General features: G+C 36.7%; 1 protein-coding gene across 1 annotated transcript in view; it reads right to left on the reverse strand.

The window, feature by feature from the left end:
• Window positions 1-565: 565 nt before the first annotated feature.
• LOC135075380 (kazrin-like) overlaps window positions 566-27,578 on the reverse strand; it is a 132,509-nt gene continuing 105,496 nt past the window's right edge. Inside the window, exons 6-21 of the mRNA XM_063969824.1 lie at window positions 24,895-25,016; window positions 22,960-23,125; window positions 19,550-19,677; window positions 19,140-19,316; window positions 16,117-16,258; window positions 15,546-15,707; window positions 13,379-13,469; window positions 10,947-11,134; window positions 10,149-10,339; window positions 7,023-7,211; window positions 6,555-6,713; window positions 5,516-5,639; window positions 5,177-5,321; window positions 2,934-3,045; window positions 2,549-2,850; window positions 566-1,844 (exon numbers count right to left, since the gene is read on the reverse strand). Of these exons, the coding sequence (XP_063825894.1) occupies window positions 1,700-1,844; window positions 2,549-2,850; window positions 2,934-3,045; window positions 5,177-5,321; window positions 5,516-5,639; window positions 6,555-6,713; window positions 7,023-7,211; window positions 10,149-10,339; window positions 10,947-11,134; window positions 13,379-13,469; window positions 15,546-15,707; window positions 16,117-16,258; window positions 19,140-19,316; window positions 19,550-19,677; window positions 22,960-23,125; window positions 24,895-25,016 (2,543 nt within the window). The 3' untranslated portion in view covers window positions 566-1,699. The remainder of the gene's footprint in view (window positions 1,845-2,548; window positions 2,851-2,933; window positions 3,046-5,176; window positions 5,322-5,515; window positions 5,640-6,554; window positions 6,714-7,022; window positions 7,212-10,148; window positions 10,340-10,946; window positions 11,135-13,378; window positions 13,470-15,545; window positions 15,708-16,116; window positions 16,259-19,139; window positions 19,317-19,549; window positions 19,678-22,959; window positions 23,126-24,894; window positions 25,017-27,578) is intronic.

A 27,578-nucleotide genomic window follows, 5' to 3' on the forward strand; every position in this document is an offset into this window, starting at 1 on the left:
ATTACTGAAACTATCACGTCTTGTAAAAAAAACGAATTTAAAACACCACAGTTTTATTCTGTACCATTGAGAATACATTTTCGCGCATTATGTTTATTGGCAACTAAATATGAAAACATCTTATGATTTTTTAAGGACTCCCACCAACCCGTTGACAGTCCGATCCAGTTTGATAAACATATAAAAAAAAACCTATTTTAACATGTCAACAGCGCGGTGTTAGTGGGTAGAATGCTTAATATCTTCTACGCATTTTTCGTTAGTCGATCCACATGATAGCGAGGCATATTTGGCAAGCTCTTTACTATTTCGTATACGTTTCAATAGAAAGGATATTGGACTTACATGTAAGACAATTTACAGAAAGAAATGTAGGTACGATACTTCGACCTTCCCTCGCTACATACGTATACTGATGAAAAGTAATTTGGTTTTCATGGATATCCTTAGAAAATATGCCTTCGAGGAATTATTGGTTTACCTAGAATTTTTGGTTAATAATTACATTTCATAGCATTACATTTGTTTGAGTTAACAAAGGAATTTAGAAATTAAAGCCACATACTTAAAATTTTCAATTACTGCTTTATTTCAGATATATTTCATATAAAACTCCAAATATAATCGGTAACTTAATATATCACAAAAATAAACTTTGGCTAAATTATACAACAAAATAACAAACGTAAATAAAATGTAAAATACAAACAGTTTCATAAAAAAGGAACGCGTACAAATAAAAATTGGAATCCAAAAATTCGTGAATATTTTATTCAAGCTCGATGGGAATGTTTGTTAAAAAGTTTTAATAAATTGACTAATATTTGTTATTACATACATAAATCAAGCTCGGGTTATGTAGGTTACTGACTGCGTGAAATTATTCTTTATCACAGAGGTGGCTACATTACAGCGTGATAAAACATCAAATAGGTTTCGCGTGTGGAACTTATCTAAGAATTCCTAAAAAGTTATACATTAATGACTAAATATAAAATGGAACACTGGTTTGTCGTAATCGAAAACTTTAGATAAAACATATTATTATAAATCAGTCTATAATGATGATACAGATATTTGATTTGGAATGTGATATGCATTTGTACAGTTATGTATTGTTACTTTACTCGAAGTTTATTTCATAAATGTAGGGCGTTTACTCATTTTAATACTAAAGAATCTGCAACACGCATTTTCTCAAGTACATTTTCTATGACTATCTTTTTGGTACATCGTTACGTTACAAAAATATTACAACAGTACAAGTTATACATTCAGAATTCTTCTAAAATTTATATTAGCGTGCTGCAAACATCGATTCATACAATTCACGCCAAATTCCGCAAACCCCAAAGTTATTACTATGATTAAACTATAATTCACTATGTATAAATATGATGTGAATATTGAATAATAATGTGATTTTAGGAATACTCGTTTTTATGTTTGGTAAAATTAAGTTGAAGTCAACTGAATGATTTAACAAATACCAAGCTGAAAATGACAAAGTTCAACATCATCATCGTGATCATTTCAGCCACAGGACCCATAAACTATAAGTAGGTACATACTACCTACTTAATGAAAACTGTTGATATCTGAAATTATGAAAAATTTAATTCTTTTCCGTAAAATCCTCATGATTATTCTTATCTACGTAATTTGGCGCGAACCGTTTCGTTACACTGTAAGGGCCAGCCTACACAGAGGTCTTGGTGCAAGCATTGATGTCGCCAATGCTCTTCACTCGCCTATGCCGCTTCTGTCTGACAGCAGAGTCGTCCACAGACTTTGCAGGTAGCGGCGAACTTACCCTGTGCGCGTGGTCAGCTTTCTGTCCGTACCTTTACAAAAATATAATAATTATGTAAATAGTTAATCGATTCAAAATTTTTTAGGTAAATTTGTAATCGAATACAAACATAATTTGCTACTCAAAGACTCAACAAAGACTAAACTGTAAATAAATGAAAATTAATCTCTTTTCGAAACTCTTAACTCATCGAGATATTTCCGAGAATTTCTCCTAAATAACATCGAATGATTGATTCTAATATTTCTCGGGAATTAGGGAAGAAAATGAAATATAAAGCGGGCATTCTTGTAAGATTTTCTTGGTAAACGCCTAAGAAGGCTTCTGAAATTACATAATGCTTTATCAAATAATAAAAATTGCGACCACGCCATTATGGCGTCCATAAAATGATTACCTATTGTTGACATACTTTTTTAATTTTGCACATTGCCGTAAGACAGGCAAGACCCCCATGGACTTCGATAAAAATAGCATGAAGATATTGCAACGCAAAAAAAGGTCAACACCATTACGCATTAGGTACTTCTATTTCCTCCTTGGTCCACGGATAACTGATTGAGTCGAAAGGTTTGGTTTGAATACACAGTGCGTGCCCGTGTTTAAAATCACTATGTGTGTTAAGACTTTGCAAGCTGGAAGATTCTGTGCTTCGCAAAGCACGTTAACCGCTGTTCATTCTACGCTAGGGTTGGAACCTCAGTCATATCCCAGACAATAGAAGTTTGAACTCACCTGTGCGTGATGCTGACGTTCTCCTTTATGTCATTCAGCCGCTGCAGACTATCCCTCGTTGACACACTAGACTGCGAGTACAAACTTAGCGGTGTGTATATCGGCTCATATTCTTGCAGCGTTGGAGGCGGCGCATACGTCATGCTCAATTGCGACAGAGTTCTCACTGCGATGGGGGGAGAGTACGACATCTGGTATGGCTGGTTTGTGAGGCTGAGGACGCTGGAACTCTCGCTTGAACTGGAGGGTGAGGTGCGATCGTGTTTTGGCTTCAGAACTCCAAGAGCTCGCGTTATTGATCCCTAAAAGAAAATACGTAATGTAATGTGTTAAAATCAATTAATGAAATACAGAAATCATAAACGTGAATGTTATATAATCTTACCCTTAAGCTATGTCTTCTAGAATCTCCACTGAGATCAATACCCGGTAAACCAGTGGCAACAGATCTCGAAAATGGTCTACCCAACATTCGGATTTGATGGCCGAACATATTCCTGAAAGTTCATAAACTAAGTTAACATTTCATCAAACACGAAAACGTACAAATTTGAGATTATATTGATCGACGAAAGCCAGGCAGAGCGCTGTTTGCTAGTTCACACATATTTAACAAATTTGAGGATCTCAAATTTGCACTAATTTTATTATTTGCTAACACAAAAAGCTCTCATGCAACTTTTGATAATAATTTTGAATTTATTGTATTTATTTATAACATTGATATTCATATTTACAAACATCTATTTTATGATATTTGACACATTGACGATGTCTTCTTAATGTAAGCTGCAGAGAGACAGATAAAAAGTGAATTAAGAATGTATAAGTTTTTGCGTAGACATCAAAAGCATGATGCACTTTGCTGGATACAATACGAATCATGCTGATTGTGTAGGAACAATGATTAAACTGACAAATAAAAATATTGTGGCCAAACATTTACTGGACAAACAAAGAAAAGTACCAACTCAAATGGGTTTATATTCCTGAAACATTTTTACAGGTACAAAAGTACTCTTCTCTGTAAGTAGTAATAAAAATAAATTTCATTATAATACTCAAAATGTTGAAACCAAATCAGACAAGCACAATGTCTATGTGGTCGAAAATATTTTCAAAAAAACAAAAACCAATTTTATGGAAGGAGAAAAAGAGTGGACAGAGCCTGGTTAAAGTGCGATCTAATGATGATGACAGAGGCAAACATGATGTATCGATAAAATGATCGTTACCGTTCTGTCTCGATGCAAGGATCGCCAAGTATAGGGTGATGGATAATAAAAGAAACTGACTCGATGTCCCTTGGGCTTTGTCTTTTTATCAGGATTTATTCACATTTATATGTCAATCGATATCGTGACAGATGAGCCTAATATACAATGTCGTCAACTTTACAATATGAATGTATACAAGTCAAAAACATATTCATATCTTACAATATCGGTAAATGCTATTATTGTTATAACCCCTAAAGCTATTGTAAATGGTTCTGTTTTTATATCTAAGGGTATTTCCATGTAATGATTTAAAATCTTTGATTAGAATAATAATTTTCTTAAAAATTCTTGACAAATTCAAACAAATCCATTTTATTATAATGAGTAAATGGGATATGATTCACCCCCTATATTAACACGAAGCATTTTATGCTTAACGTAGATATCAACTAAGTTGTATACATTGACTAAATTTACCAAATCGATCAATCTCGAATAAACATTGATATGACAAATCTATTCTACGGCAAGTTGGAAATTCTAGGGGGTTACAATGTAGAACATTGAATCTAACATTGACGAAGGCGAAGGGCACAAAAGAATATTGTGAATGTTTCCGATCGCTACAACTTTTCGAGTTACTTTTACTTACAAACCACGACTCCTACAATAACTTATCAGTCTTCACCGCTCGTAAAGTTTTCGATCAAAAAGTTTCACAAACGAGCGAGTTTTGACGGAAGATCCCTAAAAAGTCTTTTAGCAAAGGAAATTATTTTTGTGTAAAAATAGCAATTTACAAACATTTTGATACAGGAAATTTTACATAGATACAGGTTGACGAAACTGGGCGTCGAAGCTAGTTACTTTTTGAATGAAAGTTTTTTAATTTTTGTGGGTTTATCTTTGTTTTGTGGACAACATGGATGCTCGGGCAGCCTCCACTTGCAGTTCTTCCACCTGGCAAAATATCGTATACCTGCAGGATTGCACCTCACATTATAATCAACTACAGGTTGCTCACCTACCGGGGCGTGACTTTTGGTGACAACTAAACATGCAGTGCTATGCCTTCCAATATCTGGGCTCATTAAGTGATTACAATCAATTTGATCGTTAGTAGGCAATGGGTTGTTGTAAAATAGTTATCACAGTAGGCAGTGCTTTGTCACCAAATAAATATACGTTATGGATCAAGAAAGGTCAGGTCATCTGATTTAAAAAGGATGGGTAAAAGGTAAAAAGGGAAACATAATATTTGTTCATGTTCAAAATGTGTTCCAATGCCGCTAAAATTTTGTAGTTTATGAATTTGTTCATGTGTGGTTAATATCTTTTGTAGATCTATCGTAATCAAATATTAACTTTCCCTCATAAACTAAAATCGTAGAATCTTATAAAATATTACCTGGCTGGAATGATGAGGGCATCGAATTCAGCGACCAAATGTCTCCGAATTATGCTCTTAGAGGGTGGAATGCCTAGAGCTGTTGCCATGGTCTCCCCTGTGAACGATGGTTCGAGAACCACCAAACCACCGTGCACTCCGCTGTCTGTTGGATAAAATACAATGTTTAAGTAAATTCAACAACAATAATGTAACTAAAAAGTAATTTCTTTTCAGCAATTAGGCTTTTACAAATCCCAGTAGTCCTACCAGTAGACAGACACTACTTCGGACAGTACATGGGTTAGTGCCGAAAAGTAGCACGGCTAGAAATTCAGTCACTTCTGTACCATCACTCACCTTTTAGATTTTCAGCAAATTCACCTAAATCAATATTGTGCGCCCACCGCATAAACCTCTGGTTGGTCCACACAAGCGGATCTGCGTCCACGTTCTCGCACTGATGCCGTCTCACAGCCAAAGCCTATCGACAAACAAACATGTATTACGTACTTTTTTTCCTTATTTCCTCCTCATTTTCCGATAACGTTAAACGATAGATTGGGAAGACACCAAACAAATATAAATGAAATCAGCAACAACATGGGTACTTTGCGAAAAAGATTTTAGAATTCAATTCGGTAATGCGGATTTCGAGCAACGGGCGGTTAATGTCCCCGAATGTTCCCGGGATGTGTAAGTAATGTTGGGGAAAACAAAGTTCGTTTTGAATGTTAACTAAAATTATATGGATGTTAAAACAGTTTCAATGTTATTGTACGTTTTTGTTCTAGTGTTCCTCGAATCTGGGACCGTTTGGCTGTTGTCGGTCGCTATAGCAGATATTTTAATCTAGGAAAGTATACAATTTACTAGGGATACTCTTGTAGGTGTATATTTTATACTTATGGTATGTCAATAGTCAGTATGTGAGCTATAGCCATGTGCAAAAGTTTCTGGTATACCAACTTGTCGTATCTAAACACAAACATAGGCATATTATGTTCAACAATGTTGAAAACAAGCAGTTGATGACAAACGAGGCGTTCCGGGTTGAATACGCTAAGTGTCGAGCAGGAATTTTGACCTCCTGCTGAGATGATTAATGGACCAAGTTACGGTCCCGATGTGAACGTGGAACGTCTGCGAATAATCGCTCATTTGCTGTATCATCCTCTGCTAACTAGAGAATAATGACATCGGACTTTGTTTTATTAATAGTGAGCTAAAGTTTTACCCGTCTTTTGTTCGCAGATCCACGTTCATTACCACTTTAGTCATAAAAAGTCTCGATTGGAGCAGACTTTCTTCAATCAAAAAATTCCACTTTCCATTAGAATCCATTACAACACTTCAAAATCTTTTCAGCAAAGAAAACATCTATTTTTATTTCACTTACCTGTCTATCGTACTTCATTATCCTAAGCAGGTGTATGCCGTGGACTATTGAGGCTTGGTGGAACTTCCTCGTCACACCGAGGTACTTCTCCAACTCCTTTTTGCTAATGGTGTCCAGCATTCTAGCATCCACTAAGTTGGCCAAAAATGACTCGGCATACTAATAAAAATAGAAAAAATGTATTATGACATTTTACAATATTTGCAGCGAATTTTACTTTTAGTAATAGGTATAATATTTAGTTTTTTCATTTTCCTTAGAAGTCCCGGAGAAGTCGTATTTAATTTTATACAAACAAAAGAATGGACAGTCTAGTTTATGTATTATGAATCGCAGAACGAATAAAGTTCTTGCCGTTTTTACGTTCTTCAACATCAAAAAGTTAGATGGTCTAGTGTAACATAGTGTTTCTATAATAAGGGTTTGACCATATGAGATCTTTGGCATAGCTTTTCACGTGTTACTTACCTGTGATAGACCCAAATCCGGCAGCCATTCCGCGGCCACCCAGGCATGTGTCAGCTGCCCTATACTCGGGTTCCTGACCAGATCCGGCCGCCTTCGCTCCTCGATCGCCAGCCTCAGCTTCTTGCGGTGCATCGGCTGCGTGATGCCCAGCCCCACTTCCAAGTCCGCGTCCGTCAGCTCGAGCAGAACCTGCCCATTCAAAGCACGGATCTAGAACCAACCAGAACACAATATTTGACGCTACTATTGCGTCAGCTTCTTTTAAACTAGTGTGTGTTAGTACTTCAACATGATCACCTTTAATAAAAACTGTTATATTTTTTGGACGTTGTTTGTTCTGGATTTTTTTTTCTATTCCATTTTATTACTCGGTTAGAGAACGTTATAGCAGTTCATGATTGATTGAAAATAACGTCAATCAACGCCGATGGAAATTTTGTCGACGACACGTTTTTAGTCAAACGTTTCGTGTCCAATTTTAATAAGGCTACGTAAAATTCGTGTCGATAAATCGCAGATCAACGTGTTTTGAATAAACAAACGTAGCGATGAATTTATCACGGAGCTTTGTATTGGGACTTAATTTCCATATAGATCTAATAAAATGAGCGCGCTCCGTATAACGAATGGGTATGAAGTAGGTAATGAAAATGGTATTTTTTGTTCCATACGTAACGTTCGAAAAGATAAGCCGCATTGTTTTAGACAAAAATTACGAGCGACCTAAAACGTCGATTTGCATTATTTACTCTTATATTCGTACGCAAAAATGTGAATTGAATACGTTTGAAACCTTGTACCTTTGTTGCCCTTGTCTCCGTGCAAAAGGTCTCGTATTCAGAATTCATTTCAAAGAATTCTCTCTTCCAATTCTTTATTGAAATAAACTGTGGTCAAAGGTAAATAACAATTCAAGATTAAGGACCGTTCTGTATACAGAATTTGTTTTGCATATAGTCGTTTCATTTATTATTCGGGGAAAAGCCTTGGCTGAAATTGGGGCCTTAATGTAGGTTGGGATGATGGATCAAATGGCTGTATTTTGTGAAGCATTGTAATAATTTAGTTTAACCTCCTACTTAAATGTATGTATGTGTTCTCGGTTTGTCGTCTTGTGAATCTGAAACGTGACACTATCAACTAAATAATGAGTTTCAAGTTCAGAGAGCATATGCGGTTACGTCACGACGTTCAAACAGATATAGATTGACCTATATTTGGGATAATACCTCTGGTGTGGTTGTGTCATCAACACAAAGGTAACGTCGGGGAACAATAAGATATAGGTACAATTACATAGATACTTTAGTAAGTCAACCGCGATATTTCCTCGGTTCTATTTCCTGGTGAGTTCACAATATAGGCAATGAGTCTCGTTGTTTGATTGTAAGATATAGATTTACTAATTCACAACCTGACTGTCCATATTCATCTTATCATAATACACAAAATAACTTTATTGTTTACAGAGGAGACACAATATATACAGGGTGGAATTTTGTAATGCCACCTGGAGGGAAAGTACTCTTAATACTGTAGATAGAAAATTTTACTGAAAGAAAACATTCCTTTATTTTTGAAAAGAAAGAGAACTGCATTCATAGATTTTCGAAAATTTTTCGAAAATTCTCTACAATACCATACAATTTTCTGTAAATAATTAAGATAATTTAACCCATTTAGCCCTACCGTACCCTATGTGGTACGGTATCTTTTTGAAAATATTTCGAAGTACCAAATTGATGTTAATTTGTAAAAATGATTATGACAGTAAGCTTAAAGCGAATATTTTACCTAAAAATATTTAAAAATATGTTTTAACAAGTGGTTTCGGAAATATTTATGAAATTCCTCGACAGAAAACAAAAAAAATATTTACAATGTTTTTAAGAAGGTATAATTTCTTATTATTTATGGTAAATTTGGTTATTTATCAATTTTATTTTAAAAATAGAGTACAATAGATATCACGACTACAAAAAAAATATTATTGAGATTATTTTTATACGGTTTATTCCAGACTAAAATAGGTGTACCGTATAAGGTACAGTAGGTCTATGCATGAGCAAATCATGCAATTTTAATTTTAATTATTTATTATTTTTATTTGTTTTAGGCTATTGATGCTTCACTATATTGCCACAACTCATGAAAAATTTGATAATTTCAGTAAACATAAAGCAATCTTGGTATTTTTCTACTGCTGTCTTGTCAGATGACCGCTAGTGATGATCAGACTGACGAAGATTGAGGCGATAAAGATAGTGTCAATGTAAATAATAACCCTCAGAGTTTTCTTTGATGAATTTGCTAAATTTCCATCGTCGTGTTGCTAAATGCGATTATGGATAGCACTAAACGTAACAAATCAGAAGAAGCCAGGTCTTCTTCAGCTATCCTCACTAGCTTCGGAGAAGGTAGGAAAAAAGAACCAAATGTGGTTAGTATCACAGAAAACGTCTTACAAGATATGCCACGTGTGATACTAGTGATTATGTGATTTTATTTTTATTTTATATCATACAAAATTAATAAAAATCTTCTTTGAACAACGACTATGTTTTGCTTGCTTATAGACCTACTGTACCCTATATGGTACGGGCTCCCCACGGCCCCCTATTTATGGATTATTTTTTAAAATATTTTTTTCATGATTTTTAGGCTTCCCTTTGTAAGTTTTTGCTGAAAAAATAATTTTTAATTACAAAAATAATTATCGGTCTAAATGGGTTAAGATTTCATGGTTTTCCTTTCATTTGATTTATCAAGTTTGTTGGAGAGATTTAATCCTTATACTTAACCCTAAAGATCGATACAATAAAAATACAGGGTGTAATTTTTTACAGATTTTAGTTGGTTCGATTCCCGGGTGTAGCAAGCAAATTTTTGAAAATCTTTGAATGCAGTTCTATTTCTTTTCAAAAATAAAGGAATGTTTTCTTTGAGATTTTTTTTCTATCTACAATATTAAGAGTACTTTCCCTCCAGGTGGCATTACAAAATTCCACCCTGTATAGATGTATCTAAGTCACATTTTATTACCGGGTAAGTAAAAAAGTTCTTAAAATTCTAAAGTAAAAATATCAAACATCAAAATTGGAAATGCTTAGCAGGTGAAAAACTCACCTTCCCGCTCTTGACATTATCAGCGACCGCAGCAGCATACTGCGGCATGCCCAGCGCCAGTTCCAGCCAGGCGATGATGGCTGGCGCCCTCCATCGAGATAGAGGAAGCGAAGCTGCCTCCCGGAGCGCTGCCTCGCTGCCGAGCGGCGACCAAGCGCGCGCTGTGCTGCCAGTGCCAGCGTAGACCGGCTCTGTTGGAAAATTGAAATTCGAATCGTCCTATTCTGAATTCAAAATATTTTTTCTTGTGGCGCGCTATGCTGTCAGTGCTGGTATTAGACCGGCTCAGTTGGAGAATTTGAGATACGAATTTTAGGTGTTCTAAATTTAAAAATATTTTTTTTTCTATGGCTTGCGCGCCCTTATCCAGTGACATTGTAAATCAAAATCTGTACTTGAAATTGAGCATCATTGCCACTTTTTAATGTGACCTCTTGTCGACTATCCAGTTTGCTGGTTCACGCGGCTTATACCAACGCCAACTGTGAATAAATATCTAGTCTCGTTTAGAGGCAAATTAATGTTTTAGAGGCTAGGTAATTAAAGTTACAATTTATTATTTTAGCTGTTACAAATGTCGTGCTAGGGCAATATTGCGCTTAGATGTAGCTGTTGTTATAAAAGGATGCCTATTTGTAGCTGGGTTTCAAGAGCTGTGCTCTTTATGCGACTCAATAATTATTAGTAAAGTTAGTTCTTTGTCTACATTATAAAACTGCTAGAAGAATTAGTCTGCAAATGTAAAATCTTCAACATATTCCAGAAGAAAATCTTTAACATAAAGTCAACGTCACTCACCACTTTCATGGCCGCTGACAGCCGCACTGCCGGACTTGGTGCGATGCCTGCTTCGCGCGAAGACTCGCGAGATGGACCCCCAAGCGGACCCACGACCGCGGCCCCCCTTGCCCCCTCCGGCCCGCGTCCTCATGCCCCCCACTAGAGCCGCCTCGCATTCGCCAGGGCTTGACAGCTGCTCAACTGACCTGCACAACACGCTTTAGCTTAAGTTGCACCGCCATTTTAACTGGTCATCCCAGTACGTAACCAAAGACATCGTGTCAACGATTTCACCATAGTCTGACACCAGAGGTTTAGAGCTCACTTATTACAAACCTGCATGTTTATTACGGATCTATGATGGTTTTTTACAGAGGTACTTATACTTATTTCTATATTTTACGTCAAGTTTTTGCTTTAATTCCGCAATTGTGAAAAGGAAGTTCACAGACCTTTTGCGTAATATGGATTCACCATTTTCTTTTATCACGTAGGCTGTCATAGCAACTGAGGTTAAGGCCTTCTGGCATCTTCTAACATGGTTCAATCAGATCTCTATACTATGATGCTTTAGGTTCATCATTATGCTTTCAAACAGACGGAAATTAAAAACCGCAGTTATAATTTATAAATGATGAAACGGAAATCATACAATAACAGTTAATGAATGCTAGGGAAATACATTGGACAAGCTATGTTGGGCATTTCCCAACAAAACTCATTAGCTTTTAACTGTGTTTGCTATCCAATTGCACACATGACATGCAGTTATCGTGTTAACTTCCCATCACTAGTTGGATTAAATAACATTCAAAAGCTGGTTTTCATTGATAATTGTATTTTAATTATGTAATGTTAAATCCAGTATTACTGAAAGTCTCTTTAACTACAAAAATATAGTAGTCTACTAAAAGTTTCAAATTATTTAGAGGTACATAGTAGCCGTTATCATTCTGTAAAATATTTTAAGTCTGCCTGGGAGTCATAAAAGGCATTAAATGTAACGAGTATGTTCAACCTACACAATAAACCCTACTCTCTAGAGTTCGTGTCTGTAAATTGGATATTTAAAGCACCTGTATAAGCCTGTAAGCCTCTCTGATGATAAAAATAACAATGAAGGCAGGTATTTTGTTTGGGTACAGAACTTCTAAGAACACATCAAATTAAAATAACGTTAACTTTATTATCACAATAATACCTAGGTTATCTACATGTTAATGTACCTACTTGCGGCGAGATACCCGAAAAGGGATGTGGCTTTAAAAGTATTATCGTTTATTAAAGCAACAAAGTAAAGGTAAGGGCTCGTTTCGTCACTCATATCAAGTCCATGGAGATTAATACACGGAAAGGCGCGTACGTAGCGACGTCACAGTGACAGAAACTTTTTTTTCACCTCCATACATCTTTATGCGAGTGGCGAAACAGTCACGGCGACAAAGTCTCATGTGCGCTCCTTAAAATTCTCGTCTCTACTATAAATGACACCTCGGCTCTTAGCTGGAGTCTACCGTTGAAGCTATAGAATAGTTTGGTGCGTCAACACAGAATTGACCAATTAAGATATGTAGATAGAGGCGTATTACCAAACTCGATCACAGTCAAGTTATCAAGCTACCCTGAAACGTTTGACAAGATAATTCAATCATGACCCACTTTTCGTCCATTTCATAGCAATTATAGATTATGATCATCCCTTCTAAATGTCAGCTATCGGGTCAGGGCAGTTATGATGGTCACTCATCTAAATATGTCCTCAGAAGGTGTTCCTTTGCTTTTAGCAAAGACGACTGACGAAAACAAACCTATCAAACCAATTTTTCGTGCTCACAGCTTATGATCGCAGTCTGTAGAGGAACACTATAATGTGGTAACGATCTTCATCAGTGAGGGACCGAGGAAGAAGAAGAACCGAACTTACATTTACTACTTACTTAAACCAGTGAATGTACAACTCATGACTTTTCGTAAAACTGTAATTAATAACGGAGATTTTAACAAGGTATAACGGGAACAGAGATAAAACATTTACGATAAAATAATTCCGTTACACGAGAAATGGGAAGCCAATATTAATAATTACTTCCAACGTTAACGAATGGAAAAGTATAAGTACACACAGCGACCGTTGCTTTTAATTACAAGGTATTCATAATTTAAAATAATGGATGTATAACCATTGGGAAGAGAATAAATGTGATTTTGGAAATTCTCAGAACGTCAGTAATTCTGTGGAGTTCCAGCTTACACTGAACAATGATTCCGGTAAATTACTCTAAGTAATTTACAATCCTTATACATAATACGAAATTTAACTGAGTTCGTTGAAAGTTCATCTATAGTTTACCTACTGGCTGGTTTTTCTTTTGTTTTTCTACTGTATTCAAAGTTTGAGAGAACACCTTTTATTTTAAACTAAAGTCAATAAATTAATTACGTTAACTTACCTGGAGAGAGACCCAGCATCGATGGAGCGCGTGAACGGAGACGCGCTGTTGTGTGGCGAGAGAGTGGGGCTGCAATCCCGAGGGGTGCTCACTGACAAAAAAGTTATTACGTATTATAGAAATAAAGAATTTGGCAAATTAGACATAATACCTAATAATTAATTTAATAATAATAGCTGTTGGTGAGTAGCAACACCACGGGGCCAGTTGTTAATCCGAGTGCTCCCGAGAGTCGGTCAAGACCCTCGTCCGAAGCCTCGCCTCGGCCGAAGTGGAATCTTAGAGGGTCTGCATGACTTTCACCTCTGGCTTGCCTTAACCGGCCGGCCAGAGTGGAGTCGCTAGAGCTATATGCTCCAGGGGTGGAAGTGTTAAAGGGCATAACGCCGCGAGTAACCTCGGAGAAAGCGCAGCACACCTCTCTATACCCCTGAGCTGGCAGACGCCAATGTTGCCCCTCAGTCCGGTCTATACGACCCATGATGCCAGGGGGGGCCCATTTAGTCGCTGGCTAGTCACCGCCTGCCATTTTTTCAGTCCGAGACTATGTACCAGGCAGGTGACCCGTAGTCTCCATCCATAGCCCAGGAACCAGTCCCTCCATCCTTCATCCATTCTCCAATAACTGCAATAGCTCCTGTGCACAGGCTGGGGATGGTCTCTGGCTACATCCCATGATATAGTCAGAGAATAGATCCAGAATGTGCACCACTTTCACTTTTGTCGATTATTTTGCGCTTAGAACGGCCTCTATGTGTTGTCCTTTATAAGGCTTGTGTGTCTGTATCCCCACGCAAGCCTTATAAAGGACCGGGCCTCTTTTGACCCGTGAGCTCCAAAGCGTACAAACATAATAATAGTCTCTTCGTGTTGGATCTGTATCCCCATGAACGCCTTCCAAAAGGACCAGCCTCCGCGCCGTGCTTATCCACAGGAGAGATACAAATAATTGAATTATTATTGTTATTATAGTAGAATGAGAGATCTCAAAATATATCTCAAGCATTAGTAGACGAAAAGTTTAATAGACAGGGATGAATGTTAGGTATTCCTTTTAATATAATGTATCTCTGATAGACATAACTCTCATTTTAATTCAAAATACATAAAAAGCTGAACCCACCAAATATTATCGCTTTTAGGTATGATATTTTGGACTCTATTGGCAGTAGGAAATGTTATAAAACGTTCATACAAAAGCTTTTATCAGAAAATAAAATCTATTGTCCTACTTTCGTAGCCCACAGACCATAAAAGCCACTGGCTTATTTTTACGCGTTGAAAAATACAGTAACAAAAACACTTTATATGTCACATACAATAAATATCGCGTACGGGGCACTTATCTAGCGATGTCATCGCTCGACATATAAACGACCCAATCTCATCGTTAAGTAAGGCTTTTTCTGTAATAAAACGGTTGTCTCGTAAGCGGATTTCCACCGCATTTTTGCCTTAAAACGCCCTTTGATAACAGTGGCTCGATGAACTCTCTAATAATCAAATAGATACGATTCTCGCAAAGTGCTCACGGAAAAATTGCTTCGTCGTTAGCAAGGCTCCGAAATAATTTCGTTTCATGTTTATTTGAGGGCAAATAACGATTTGTTTGATGAGCCTGTTAAAACACTGGGATTTTTCGAGGACTTGTTTTACGGTTGGGCGAATATCGTTTCGTCGAAATGAATCGGAGAATCGAATATAGTGACAATGCACTCGGCGCGGTGTAATGATATTATGGCTCTCGAGTCAAGTGGGCTTTACTCGAATCCATCAAATTAACACAAGTGCTGTCTGTATTGCGTTCTCAATTGCGAGAATAAAATGCTGTTACGGTAATTAAAATAAACGTAAAGCACGATGAATAAAAGGAATAAAACTTCTCCTGCTTGCGCGTTGTATGGAAAATCGATAATCTTTTCCTATCTCGTTGACTTTAAAAGGTCTCATTAGAGTTTGATGAATGACTGTTCGAACGATTTATCAATGTCTCGCAGGTGGCATAGGTGCCGACACATTACCAAGGATCTTCGTGTGTGAGCAACTTTTATTTACCTGTGCTATTGAAAACGATTAGGTACCTACGTTGTTACTTGTTAGTTTTTATAGGTAACTAGACATCAATATTATCACTGAAATTCAAAACTCACTAGAAGTTAGGCCTTACGTTGGTATATGTGGTGAGCAGACGAGACCAAAGAAATGGCATCGGTGTCGTACGCATCTATGGTCGGAGGAGCGCCTTCGGCCGTGGAGTCTGACAGGTTCCCGCCGCAGACGGAGGTGGCGCCACCGTCACTGCTACCTGTTACTGACAAGTAAGGGCTCACTAAAGTATACTCTACGAAGTGTTATCTGCAGCTCGAGAGTCTACCCGCCGCTGGGCACAGACCTGCTTCACTTATAAATCATCCATCATTGTGCAAAAACCAGTGTCAACAATAAAACAACTCATCGTGACGTACATTAATTTGGTGCGCTGCAATGACAACATTTGTTGTTTATCAAAACTTTCAATAACAAAATATTATTAACTTAAAGTTGCTGATTTGTCCGACGGCAGTGAAAAAGAAGTACGAAGAATAGGAGAATTTACTAGTGATGATTACAAATCTGTAGTTACTATTATTACTTAATAGATTGAAAAGCGATGGATGATGGGTGTCTTATAGTAAAATGGCTTTGTGCAAACAATAAACCACAGTTATGAAGAAAAAAAAAAAGATTAGTCTTACTACCTCTAACACCAGAGTCGGCACTGCAGCTGCCCCTGTCGCCGATCATCCCCGAAGGTCCCAGCATCATCGGAGGACCTATGCCGAGAGAGGCGACGCTCTCTCCCTCTGATAAACAACCGGCAGCTTGGAGCTGTCTTCGAGCCTGGTAAAAAAATAAAAGATATAGATGACACTAGGTTACACATCTAAAGGTGAATAGAGACTAGAGTATTTTCTCATGCATTTTTAATTATTCTTACGAATGCTTATACTACAGGTAAAAGCTCAGTTTCCTAGAATATATCACAAAATAAATGCTCTAGTCCAAAATCACCTTAAAGCTAAAATACAATTTTTTTTCTACCTGCTCTAATATAAACGTCACAATAAACCTAAAAAATAACAAACTCGGTGGAACATAACAATTCTAAAATTCTAGTTTGAAAATTAATACTGCGATAGCCATTTTGTTGAAAGGCTTTTCAATTAAAATCTCTTTGTCCCACAACGAAATTGGGTGTTTGGCAATATAGGTACAACAGATTCAATTTACACAAAGGTTCTATTGGAAAAGCATAACAATATTCCACTTTAAAAGGTAGGTACGCTAACTTCATGTTTAATCAAAGAAAGAGTTAAAATATAAAACAAAAGAGTTCTAAACTTCATAAAATACTTAAAAAGAACAAGTGAAACAAAAGAGCATCGTGAATAAAAATAAAAATTGAAAACTCTCAAGATAATGTTTTCAAGAAGGAACGAGTAAGAGTCCTTGCTAACGCAAATGGCTGCAAAAGCTCAGCAAACATTATGGTCTCATCCAATTATTATTAGGCATTATTGCGTATTATTGATTTCCGACCCGTTTCATGATTCAATTAATTTGGATTGGGGTTTAATTTGGACAGGATTTGGCCTCTCAACGGGGACACGCCGCTTTAACGAGCCTAATATAAGCGTAATGAGCTTTGCGCTAATAAACGGATTTAATGGTTTCGAGGTGTATATTGCAATATAATGTACAAATCCACTTGCAATTACAATTATAATAATCACTCAATCAATTATACTGGTCCACAAATAAAAAGGTTCGGTTAGAAAATCCTCTATAATATCTTCAAAAGTATCTGACCTAGCTTTATGACTCAAAACATACTGGAGTAATCACGCATTTTTATTTATTTTACATCTATTGAAAATGAAAAGCTTGATTTCGTTATTTAGCTTCATGAAAAATAAAGTATTTTTGAAGACATTGAAGATTTACTAACCGTCCCCTTTTCATTACCGTTCAGTGTATTTTCCACTATTACACGCTACATCTTTATGAATGTAAATGGGATAAATGTTTCCACTCATAGTTGCACTATTTCTCATACTTATTTACAACTGTCATCCGTAATGTCAGTTGGAACTTGAATACAAGTTGGAGCGAACGCAACGTTCTCCTAATCTTATTTACGAGCTTAGTTTGTAAGCGAGGGACGTTTAGGTATAAGATACGAGTATTTCTAGACTAATATCACAAGCCTATAAATCAAATATAGGTTTTGGCATTTTTATGGCTACATCGTCGATCAGGCGGATATTGGCAACAATTTCACTTGGCACTATGTTAATCGAAACATTTGGCAAACATAGATGGAGTAGGTTATGTTACCATATCTGTGAACTGTGGTAGAGAAAGATTTGTAATGAATCGCACAGTTTTTTCCACTCATGGCAACTACTGGTTACCTTACATAACCTATTGGTTCTCTATGAACAATGAAATGCATTTCTTTACTTTCGAAAAAATCCGACCCTCTACCGTTAACAACTGACACGTCACGCTCACACCTTTTAGCAATTTTCACATACCTCCAGTCCATGGCCGGTCACGTGTTTACCTTCACAACCCAGAGATAACCATTCCGAAATGATGTTACCTCCATCAAAGCGATTCCGTTTCAGCGTTAGTGGACCCAGTTGTGTTTAATTTTCCTCGCAATTCGGACCCAGAAGGAGGTATTTGAAATGGTAATTAACACGAAATTCACCGAGTACGGTGATGGATGAAACCTGCCCCGCTGAGCCGCCTATTCATCATAAACTGGCCCGATACAGCTTTGCTTATATACTTCGCAGATTGCTCCGATCGACCAATCAATCAATTATAATTAACAATGATTTTCATCGAGGGCTACTCGAGTTTGAACATCCATCTTAATAGAGGGGGATATTGGCACTGAAAGTTATTTGTTTCTTCCCAATTCTAATTCTTCGTTAGTAAGTATGAACCAGTAGTAACTATTTCTTTTTAAGGTGTGAAATACATACACATTAAGTTTTAACCTTTTCCACCCTGGTTATTTTAAATCATAGGTACAAGCAATTCCTAGGAGAATATCTAAATAAGTATTAACATTATTTGCGTTGAACAATTACAATTTCTTTAAAGTATAGTTGCTAATGTCCTAAACTTACATAAAATATGTTAAAATAACCGCAGTTATTATTCACTTTCTGCGATAAAACTCAAAACTTTATTTTCACGCTACGTTAAGTACGAAAGTTTTAAAGAAACTTTTAAAAATAGCACATTATACCCCTAAGTAAGGTTGAGCGAAAGGGCGGTTGGCTCATTCGTCACACTTGTGGTATGCCGTGATAAATAATTCATAAACTAGTGAAATAACTAGATCACTTAACATTTTTTTAACTTTTGTGGTAAGTATTAGTAACTTAACAACAGACATCAGCTCTTATAAAAACTATGTCGCAGTAAAACTTTGTTGTTTTAGAATCAGATAGAACACGTGTTTCTGAACATTATAACTACTTACCTTATATTGTAAATTAAAGTAGGTCATCATCTTCATCATAAGGTCATTTTGTCTCCACTGCAGGTGGACGACCTTCTCTAATTTACTTAGGCAAATGTAGGATTTTCACCTATATATTATACACTCACCGTCTCCACGATGACTCATTCACATACTTTTTGTATTTCAAGTTACATAACATACATTTTCAGCTTACTGAAGAATAAATATATCACTTACCTCAAACAGCTGTTCCCTGGCATGTCGCAGCTGAGTGTCGCGAGCGCTGAGAGCGGCGGCAAGCTGCAGCGAGCGTTCGGCTTCGTCGCGAGCGTGGCGCAACAACGCCGCTCGTTCGCGCTCGCGCTCCGCTCGCTCAGCTCCCAGAGCTGATGATGCGCCGCCTCGAGAACGCATCTACAAAAAATTTCACTTTTGACTATTCTTGAATTGTTAGTAATTTTGTTATTTTTACGTTCTTGAGTCAATTTATTTAAAGTTCACTTGAAACAAAACAGTATCGGTGAAGTATAAAAAGTACTTAATTGTTCAGAAGCTATTGTTCTATGAATGGTTAGTAGTGAAGTCAAATTTCAATGAAATGAAGCTTAACGACGAATGGAAACTTTGCTTTGTTAATTGCCACTCACCTGTTCGTAGTTTCGTATAAAATCTCGTAATTCCTTTTCTTTGTCTTCTAACGTTGCATACAGCTGTTTCATTTGATTTAATAAATCAAATTTCTCTGCTTTTAATCGTTTTTTGTCTGCCTTCAGAGCTGTAACAAAGGATATTACTCGTACCTAATTAGCATTTATAACAGCATATTACTTGTTGTAGAAAAAAAATATGGAAATCGGAATTGAGAACCTTCTCCGTTTTTTGAAGTCGATTAAAAAGCCTGTACTAATACACAATCGTTAAAACAACATTCTGGTATGTTTGCATTTCCATTGCATTCATTAAAAGAAATAAGTATTTTAAACATTTTATGAAACATTTCCAACACTATTTTTCATCTGTAAACGGCATTTCAAAGACATAAACTGTTGATGCAATTCGAAATGGGTTAACGTTTGCTTTCGCGGGACTCGATGCGATCCGTCGCAGCTTGAATCAAAGTAAGTTTATAAAGGAAAAGCGTTTCTGTGTACACAGCACGGTGTAGACTTAGAGCCAGTGCCCGCTAATGGATACGGGTCATATTGAATTTGGAATTGAAGGCACGTTGAAATACATTAGTTGGAGCTTTACTCGTGCCGTATTTGAGGTCGGGGTATTATGTTAGAAACCACTATTGATTTAGTTATTTGACTTTGTCTAAGTAAGGTTTTCAGTAGCTAAGTAAAATTTTAATTTAATAGACTGGAACCATAAAAGGCGCACATATTATTTGAACCCTGCCTTTGTAATTTGTTTTATTTAATTTTGTGTAGTGTAAAATTACGACCGTTTTTGGTGACCAATTGAAACATGATATAGAAGAAGAATCTCATAATATAATTGCAAGAAGTGTAATGCAAAAAGAAATCTCATCATTATCATTTCAACCACAGGAAGTCCACCACTGAACACAAGCCTCTCTCAATGATTTTCAGAATAGCCGATTGGAAGCGGCCTGCATCCAGCGCTTTTCTACAACCTCTGTCCACTTTGTGTGTGGATGTTCCACGTTCCTAAAGCACAATAGAAGTTTATGTCTATAACAAGTGTAGAATATTATTAAAAAAAACTAGCTCTAAGTCCACATTGTCGTGTTATTTTGTACAGCTTTCAATCTCCGTGATCCGGTCTCTTCGCCTGCACTTTGTCGCTCGCCCCCTATGCAGATGCGAGTCGCGCAAGTGCATTTGAACCGGCGATATGAAAATAACGGGATAGAACCCTCCACGAATTGCTTTTGCACACAAAGTAACAGGAATATAGATATCGATGGAATCTAGAATACCCGGAAAACATACGTTCTAAACTTCCAATCCGTTTATGTACGAGTAGGTACCTTATAAAAAGGTTTTTGTAACTTTTTTGTTACCTACTCTTTCTACATATTTTCCTATTTTATGTCGGTTTACAATCCGGGTAGTTTATGAATTCTCAAAAAATCTAAGTCGAGTTACGGGATGTTGCTTAAACATTTTTAAAACTGATCTTAAACTTCAATAATAGGTATTTAAAATGAAAAAGAATGTGCAAATGTTACGTAATTCGTAGCAACTTCTAGCAAACAGTATTATTTATTTCATAAGTATTTTAGTTGATAGTTCTGCTGACATTGGTAATTTAGATCGTTTCAGCAGATACAAAGGCCTCCCCCAAGGATTTGCATAAAGACCTGCTGGGGCAGAAAAGTTCTCGAGTTATTTAGATGATTTTAAGATATTTTTCTAAGTACTCGAAAGCATCGTGATAGGTTATGTTGAATATAAATTGGGTTCTTGATACAATGCATGTGCATGGCAGAGCAGAGTAATAAAGCATGTCCTACCGGGTGATGTACCAAGCGATTATGAGGCTTAGTGCCCCGACGGCCTTTGATCGGTGTTTCATTGAATGCATCTGACAGCGTTCTGGCGTTAACCTGTCCTGTCCTGCCTTACTATGCCTATGTCATAGTAAACGAACGAGGCAAAGGAACGAGGAGCATCACGGTGCAGAAACAGTTCTCAAGTTTTCGCTTTGAAAAATTAAAATGCATAAGCAGCACAGCGTATAAAACCTAGTATAGGTATTGCGTGAAACTGAAGTTCAAGCAAATTGCTACAAATTAAGAACATGTGCAGTGAGTTCGCCGAATTGCAGTAAACTCATAAACATTTTAGCAGCACAGTTTCTCAGAACTTAAAAGTTTGCATAATACCGCTACATTATAGCCTTCAGAATTCTAAATAAAATAGGCTATAAGCTTAGGTACGGTAAACTAATGGTAAGTTAAATTGTATGTTCTGATGAATACTAAGGAATACTTATTGATTTTTACTAAACGTTGATGGTTGATTTGAATGTCATTAGGACAAAATGTTAGTGTTTCTGTGGTGTTACGAGTACGAGCAAGGCTACTTATGTTTGTTATTTATGTATGCTATTTGTGTAATTTTTCGAACAATCTGTGGATCAACTCTAACCTAAACACGTGTCTTACAACTTATATGATAAGTAAACCCATATCTTGTCTTCTTATTTCGAATTGTTTCAGCATTTCGCTTGCTCGGTAACCGTAAACAAACAAAGTTGCGGGCACGATGCCGCCTCCAGTTTTCGTCGGGGTAATGACATTAGTGAAAATGTCAGCGGGAGTTACACAACCGAGGCTGACAGCACGTGACCTGCCTCCTAAACCCGCAGGTATTCCGCCAAATATTATGACTATAGTTTATCAAAACGTCGGCTTACTACTCCTTCCGATATTATGAGCGGCACTCTACAAATTGGCCACTTTTATGGGATCGGTTCGGATTATTGCCAGAAATGGGCCATTCTTCAATATTGGAATTATGGACGAACCGTAAAAGTTTGGTGTCGTTAGCAAGAGTAGCGCTTTTATTGCTGCATAACTGTTTAGGCATCTGATTTATTTCGACGAAAAAATACGTCTAATCCAACTTTAGAGAATACGAAGCACTAGATCTCGTTTATCTCAGGACCATTAGTCAGAACGTAAGGAGGTAGGGGTATACCTCTACCTAGGCAAAATTAGATAGCTGCCGTGAGATTGCAGTTCCCGGGACCTACAGCTGGCCAAGACATTGAACACATTAACCGCGCTACATTAATAACATTACGGAGACGACATTTCATTGCTATGGTAGTTTCAGGAAATTACACAGTGAAGGAATTGAATCGAGAAATTCCTTTATAGTAAATTTCCATCTGAATGAGTCCCTTTAGAAGTAATAAGAATTTTGATGGGTATTGGTTTGAAAGGAATACCTACGCCGGTAAAAATTTAGACCACTGCTAACTGTTAATCTGCCCCACAGTAAGTAGTATCTTATCCAAAAAGAACTTAAATTAACGCTGTGGAATCTTGTGTTCAACCTTTAAATAAATAAGTCCCACTCACAATTAACAGCTTCTCTCGCCAGCAGTAGTTCCTTTTCAAGCTGCTGAGGGTCCAGCGCTGGTTCCTCCTGGCCCCCGTCGCCCTTAGCTCTCTCGATCAGGGCCGTACCAGCTTCGCCCCTCTCAGCGGCTGCCACCAGAAGACGTCTCACTCTTGTCAGTTCGGCCTGGGAATGAAAAATAAAGATTAGAAACACATGTGAAACCATAGTAGGTCCGCTAACTAATATGAGCCCGGTTTCTGAATTCAGATTTCCAGCTTCAGTGTGCTCATCAGGTGAGATTCTAACATTAAAACAGAAGTAGTACCATTTATTTGTGTTTTTCCCATGTAAGTTAATAATAAGTCATAATCCTTTGACAACACAGCGCCATTCAGAAAGGTAGGTACTATGGGTAGCAGACAACGAATATAAACGAATATTATTAAGTTATCACGAAATTCAGTTTTAATAACAATTTCGCTGTATTTTGAAACATTTGAATAATGTTCTCGAATATTAAAATATTCATCGTGCTAGCTATTCATGATGGCTATTACAGATTTAAATTTTCCAGGAACATGCTTTATATTTTAATTATTACACAAACTGAGCTTACATTAATTAGCAAAAGAATGGCAACCCTAATCTAACATGCACGAGAAAATTAATGAATGTAGATAGAGCAAGATAACCATGGACATAGAAAAGTGAGTAAAAGGCAACCCATTAATTTTTCTTTTATCAAACGAAGGCGATAACATCGTTTTTAATTAATAAAGGATAATGCTTTTAAGCTGCGCTAATCTAATAAAAGGTTTCATAAATCATAGTGCCTTTCCTTTGGTTATAAAAGTGCAAAATCTGCATTACATTAACATTTTCCACGTACATAAATATCCTGTGATTCTTAATAAGGATCAGGTTGGCTAAAACGTACTCGTATATGTTTGATGACTTTTATAATTTCATACTTCAGGGAGGTTTTTAACTCTTAAACAAATACTGTCTAAGCAAAAATGTTTCGCTGTTTTTGGACTTTTTTTTAATAAGGTTCATAATCATTTTACCCGACTGCGCCAGAAGGATGGTTATGTCTTAAGAGATAATTGATAAAATAGCATAATATACCGTTAAATTATATTCATTTCCCAGCAACACAGCTGAATGCATTTTTAATTCCGCAAATTCATCATGCAACTTTAATCCACCGATGCATTCAATAAACCGATTTAATACTAATTGATTTATGATTTGCGTAATTGACAGACAGTGTAAGCCGGCAGTGCACTGGCTAATTGATTCGAGTATGATAATATTGAATCGACACGCATACATCAACGAGTTACTATCGATCGGTGTCAGTTGGTGGCCATCCATCACGCTGCGAACTTAACTTGGGTGGTGTTAATTGTAGAAGCACGTTCTTAATCGCTGAACATAGGTATTAGGCCAAATATGACCCTTCTTACTCAGTTTAAGTGGTTTAAGTGCCAAATTGACAGTGGCACTGTTTTTGAATCCCCAATAATGCTCAGAAAGTATTTGCACTGATCTTATAGTTTTGTCATTATAATTTACATTGTTTTCATTAAGCATTCTCCTGCTAGGTAAACAATTTTTTTATGCTATTAACTATTTTGACATTTATTACATTAACAATAATAACTAAGTATTTTGCGACAAAATTCAAATATTTATTTTTAAAAACATTGGAATTCAATAACAATTAGTATTTTAATAAATAATTGACACTACGAATAATTACTCTAACACTAGTCTAGATCACTCATAATGAACTCAAACTTTAAAAAATGCAAATAAATATTACACAGTTACTGTTGTGGCACTCCTCTTTTAAGTTGTGTTACGTAACTCCCTCTTTTTTCCACAAACCAGAATATTTACTGAACACAATCAATCTTTCTAAAACAAAAATAATTGATAGATCATACCTGCAACCGTTCGTTTTCGAGCCTCAGCCTCCTGGCCAGCTGCGCCGCGGTGAGCATCCCAGGGGAAGCCGGGACCTCCTCCTGCCGGGACCTGTCCGACCGGCCGCCAGGGGATGCTGCTTCTAAGTAACGATAAAATGTTTAATACGAAGAACGGTGAGCATTTTGAGAACTTTGAGAAGTGTTATCGGTTGGATAAAATGCTGACGTTATCTTGTGCGTGTCATGACGTTTAGAGACGCCATGATCTTCACTTCAATAAAGAATAGTACTTAATCCTAACCTAATAGTAGAAAAAGTATAAAAATGTATGATATTACGTTAGTAATGAAATAAGGCAAGCTAAAGATCGTGGATTCTCTTCCTACCTGAAGCTATCAATGTTTTTGAAGTTTTAATAATAAACTGATAATAAAATTATTAAGATACATTTCTCTGTATTCATTCAACTAATACCTGGGCACTATAAAATTCCATTGTGATCTTAATTTGTATTTTCTGGTGGTGATAGTCTAAAGTTTAGACTCTAAACCAAACCATAGAAAATGTAAATATCTGTTCATGAAACATACAAAAATAAAATCCATATCATTACAAAGTATATTGACACCTACAAGTAGAAAAGGACAAGACCTCTGCCCGAAAAGACATATTTTACATGCGGGAAAACAGAACGTTAGACCTACGTCACACTTGAATAGGAGACCCAATGGAAAAGCTGTTACGATTGAAATCAGATCGTAAAGAACTGCCATATCCTTGAGAACACGATCTTACTGTTTATTGGTTTAGATTTGTGGAGACGAATATGTAGTTAGAATATTCACACGAATTTCGACAATTTTGTTCTTTATGGATTCATTTCTTGCTCAAGTTTCACTGTTGGAAACGATCGTTTCAAAAAGTATTGCTATTGAATCTATTGAATTACTTACGGGAACGGTTTGAAAAAAAGCAGTAATTTCTTATTTATGAACCAAATAAATACACTATCAGAACCAAACAAAAATCAAAAGGTATATTTAATTCTGGAACAAGAGCACCACAGCGTCTTTATCTTAACCGAAACGTATATTATCTACTTTTCTCTTGATAAATTGACGAATGTTTCCCAACAGATTAAAGCAGTGATTAATAACTGTCTTCAATCTTAATACAACATAGTATAAAATACATAATTCATCATTTTATTTAAATCACCAAAGACCATTTTTCGAGGCAAGACTTTTTACACAATTTATTTTCCTTAATTAGATTCTTTCAGTTCTTAGAAAGTGATTATATTTTTGAATACGTAAAATTTAGTTTAGCGACTCTGTCATTTGTAAGAACCATTATTATTTACTAGCGTAGGCAAACAAAGATACCTACCTATTACTGGCAGGTATAAAAAGCTCATAAGAGTCCCCTGTAGTCGTCAAACGCATATTATGCATTGTTTTCTAGAATTATTTATGTTTACTTTTATTTCTCATCCACCTTGCGCTGTCGATTAATATATAAAATGACTTATTTTAATTGCGGGAAACGCTAGGCCAGGTCAAAAATTTATATAAATTAATCACGTTTATCAAATAATTATAAAACCACGACATTCCGTAGGCAAGCATTTTCAAATCTGATTACTAAGAAACTGTAAACATCCTCCTTCTTACCTAAATTCTTGGAAACATTAATTTTCGACGGAACCTCCGTCAAATTTGTTTTTCTAATAGCTTTTCCCTAATTATGTTCTATTTAACATTCAAGGGCTACAACCCGTATTATCTGCCCTATAATATGAAAAGTTTAGTAAAGTGCGGGTGCCGCCGCAGTCATATAAACGGAATTGGTTATAGCGACGTAAACATCGTAATAACGCGAAAAGTTGCGCCAGTCACGAAAGCCGGTCCGGTCCAGACAAATCGATTGCTCGTGTGTTACACGCGTTAGTCGCAGGTGTGTGCGAAGCCTAATTTATCGGGCTCCGGTTTGGGAAAGACGTATCGACTTCCACAAACAATATCTCTACGCGGTAATTATTCTTGCCTCCAATCTCGGACATCAGACGCCGAGTGCAAACCCACATCAATAAACTGGCACTCGAGCCACGAAAAGGGAAATAAGGCTTGTGACAAATTATCGAAGCGGAGGAAAACAGGCGTTCAATGTGCGGAACGCATTATGGAGAGTCGACCTATTTCGTTCGGCCGCAGACAAATTGCGAATCTCCTTTGTCCTATTAATGATAATGTCCAAATAGACTAACATGTGGATAATATTGATTCCTCTGGTTTGTTACAAATGATTAACAACGTACTGATTTCATTATTCGATTATAATAAGCGCTGGAGTATTCATTGAGTGCTAACGATGACTTACGATCAATTACCGAACTTTTGAAATAAATTTCTCACCACGCCCTAATTAAAAGGTTTTGGGAATAATTAAATGACAAATTACAAAAGCTGAAAGTTCTTTCTGGCGGAGTTGGGTTGTGCAGTTAGTCGGTAAATGAGCTTATTCCCACGGCTGCTGGCTCATTAGCGAGAAACCAAAGGGATCTACGGAGGATAGACAGCGGATTCATTCAGCAGCTATTCACAGAACCGAGACACTGTCGCTCTTAATAAGAGACCCGCGTACGGTTTTGTTTCGTACGTTATAAGCCCACAGTTTTTGAAGAGCGTAACCTTGAACTAAAT

The sequence above is a fragment of the Ostrinia nubilalis genome, chromosome 10 (assembly GCF_963855985.1).
Source record: "Ostrinia nubilalis chromosome 10, ilOstNubi1.1, whole genome shotgun sequence".
Taxonomy (NCBI): Eukaryota; Metazoa; Arthropoda; class Insecta; order Lepidoptera; family Crambidae; genus Ostrinia; species Ostrinia nubilalis.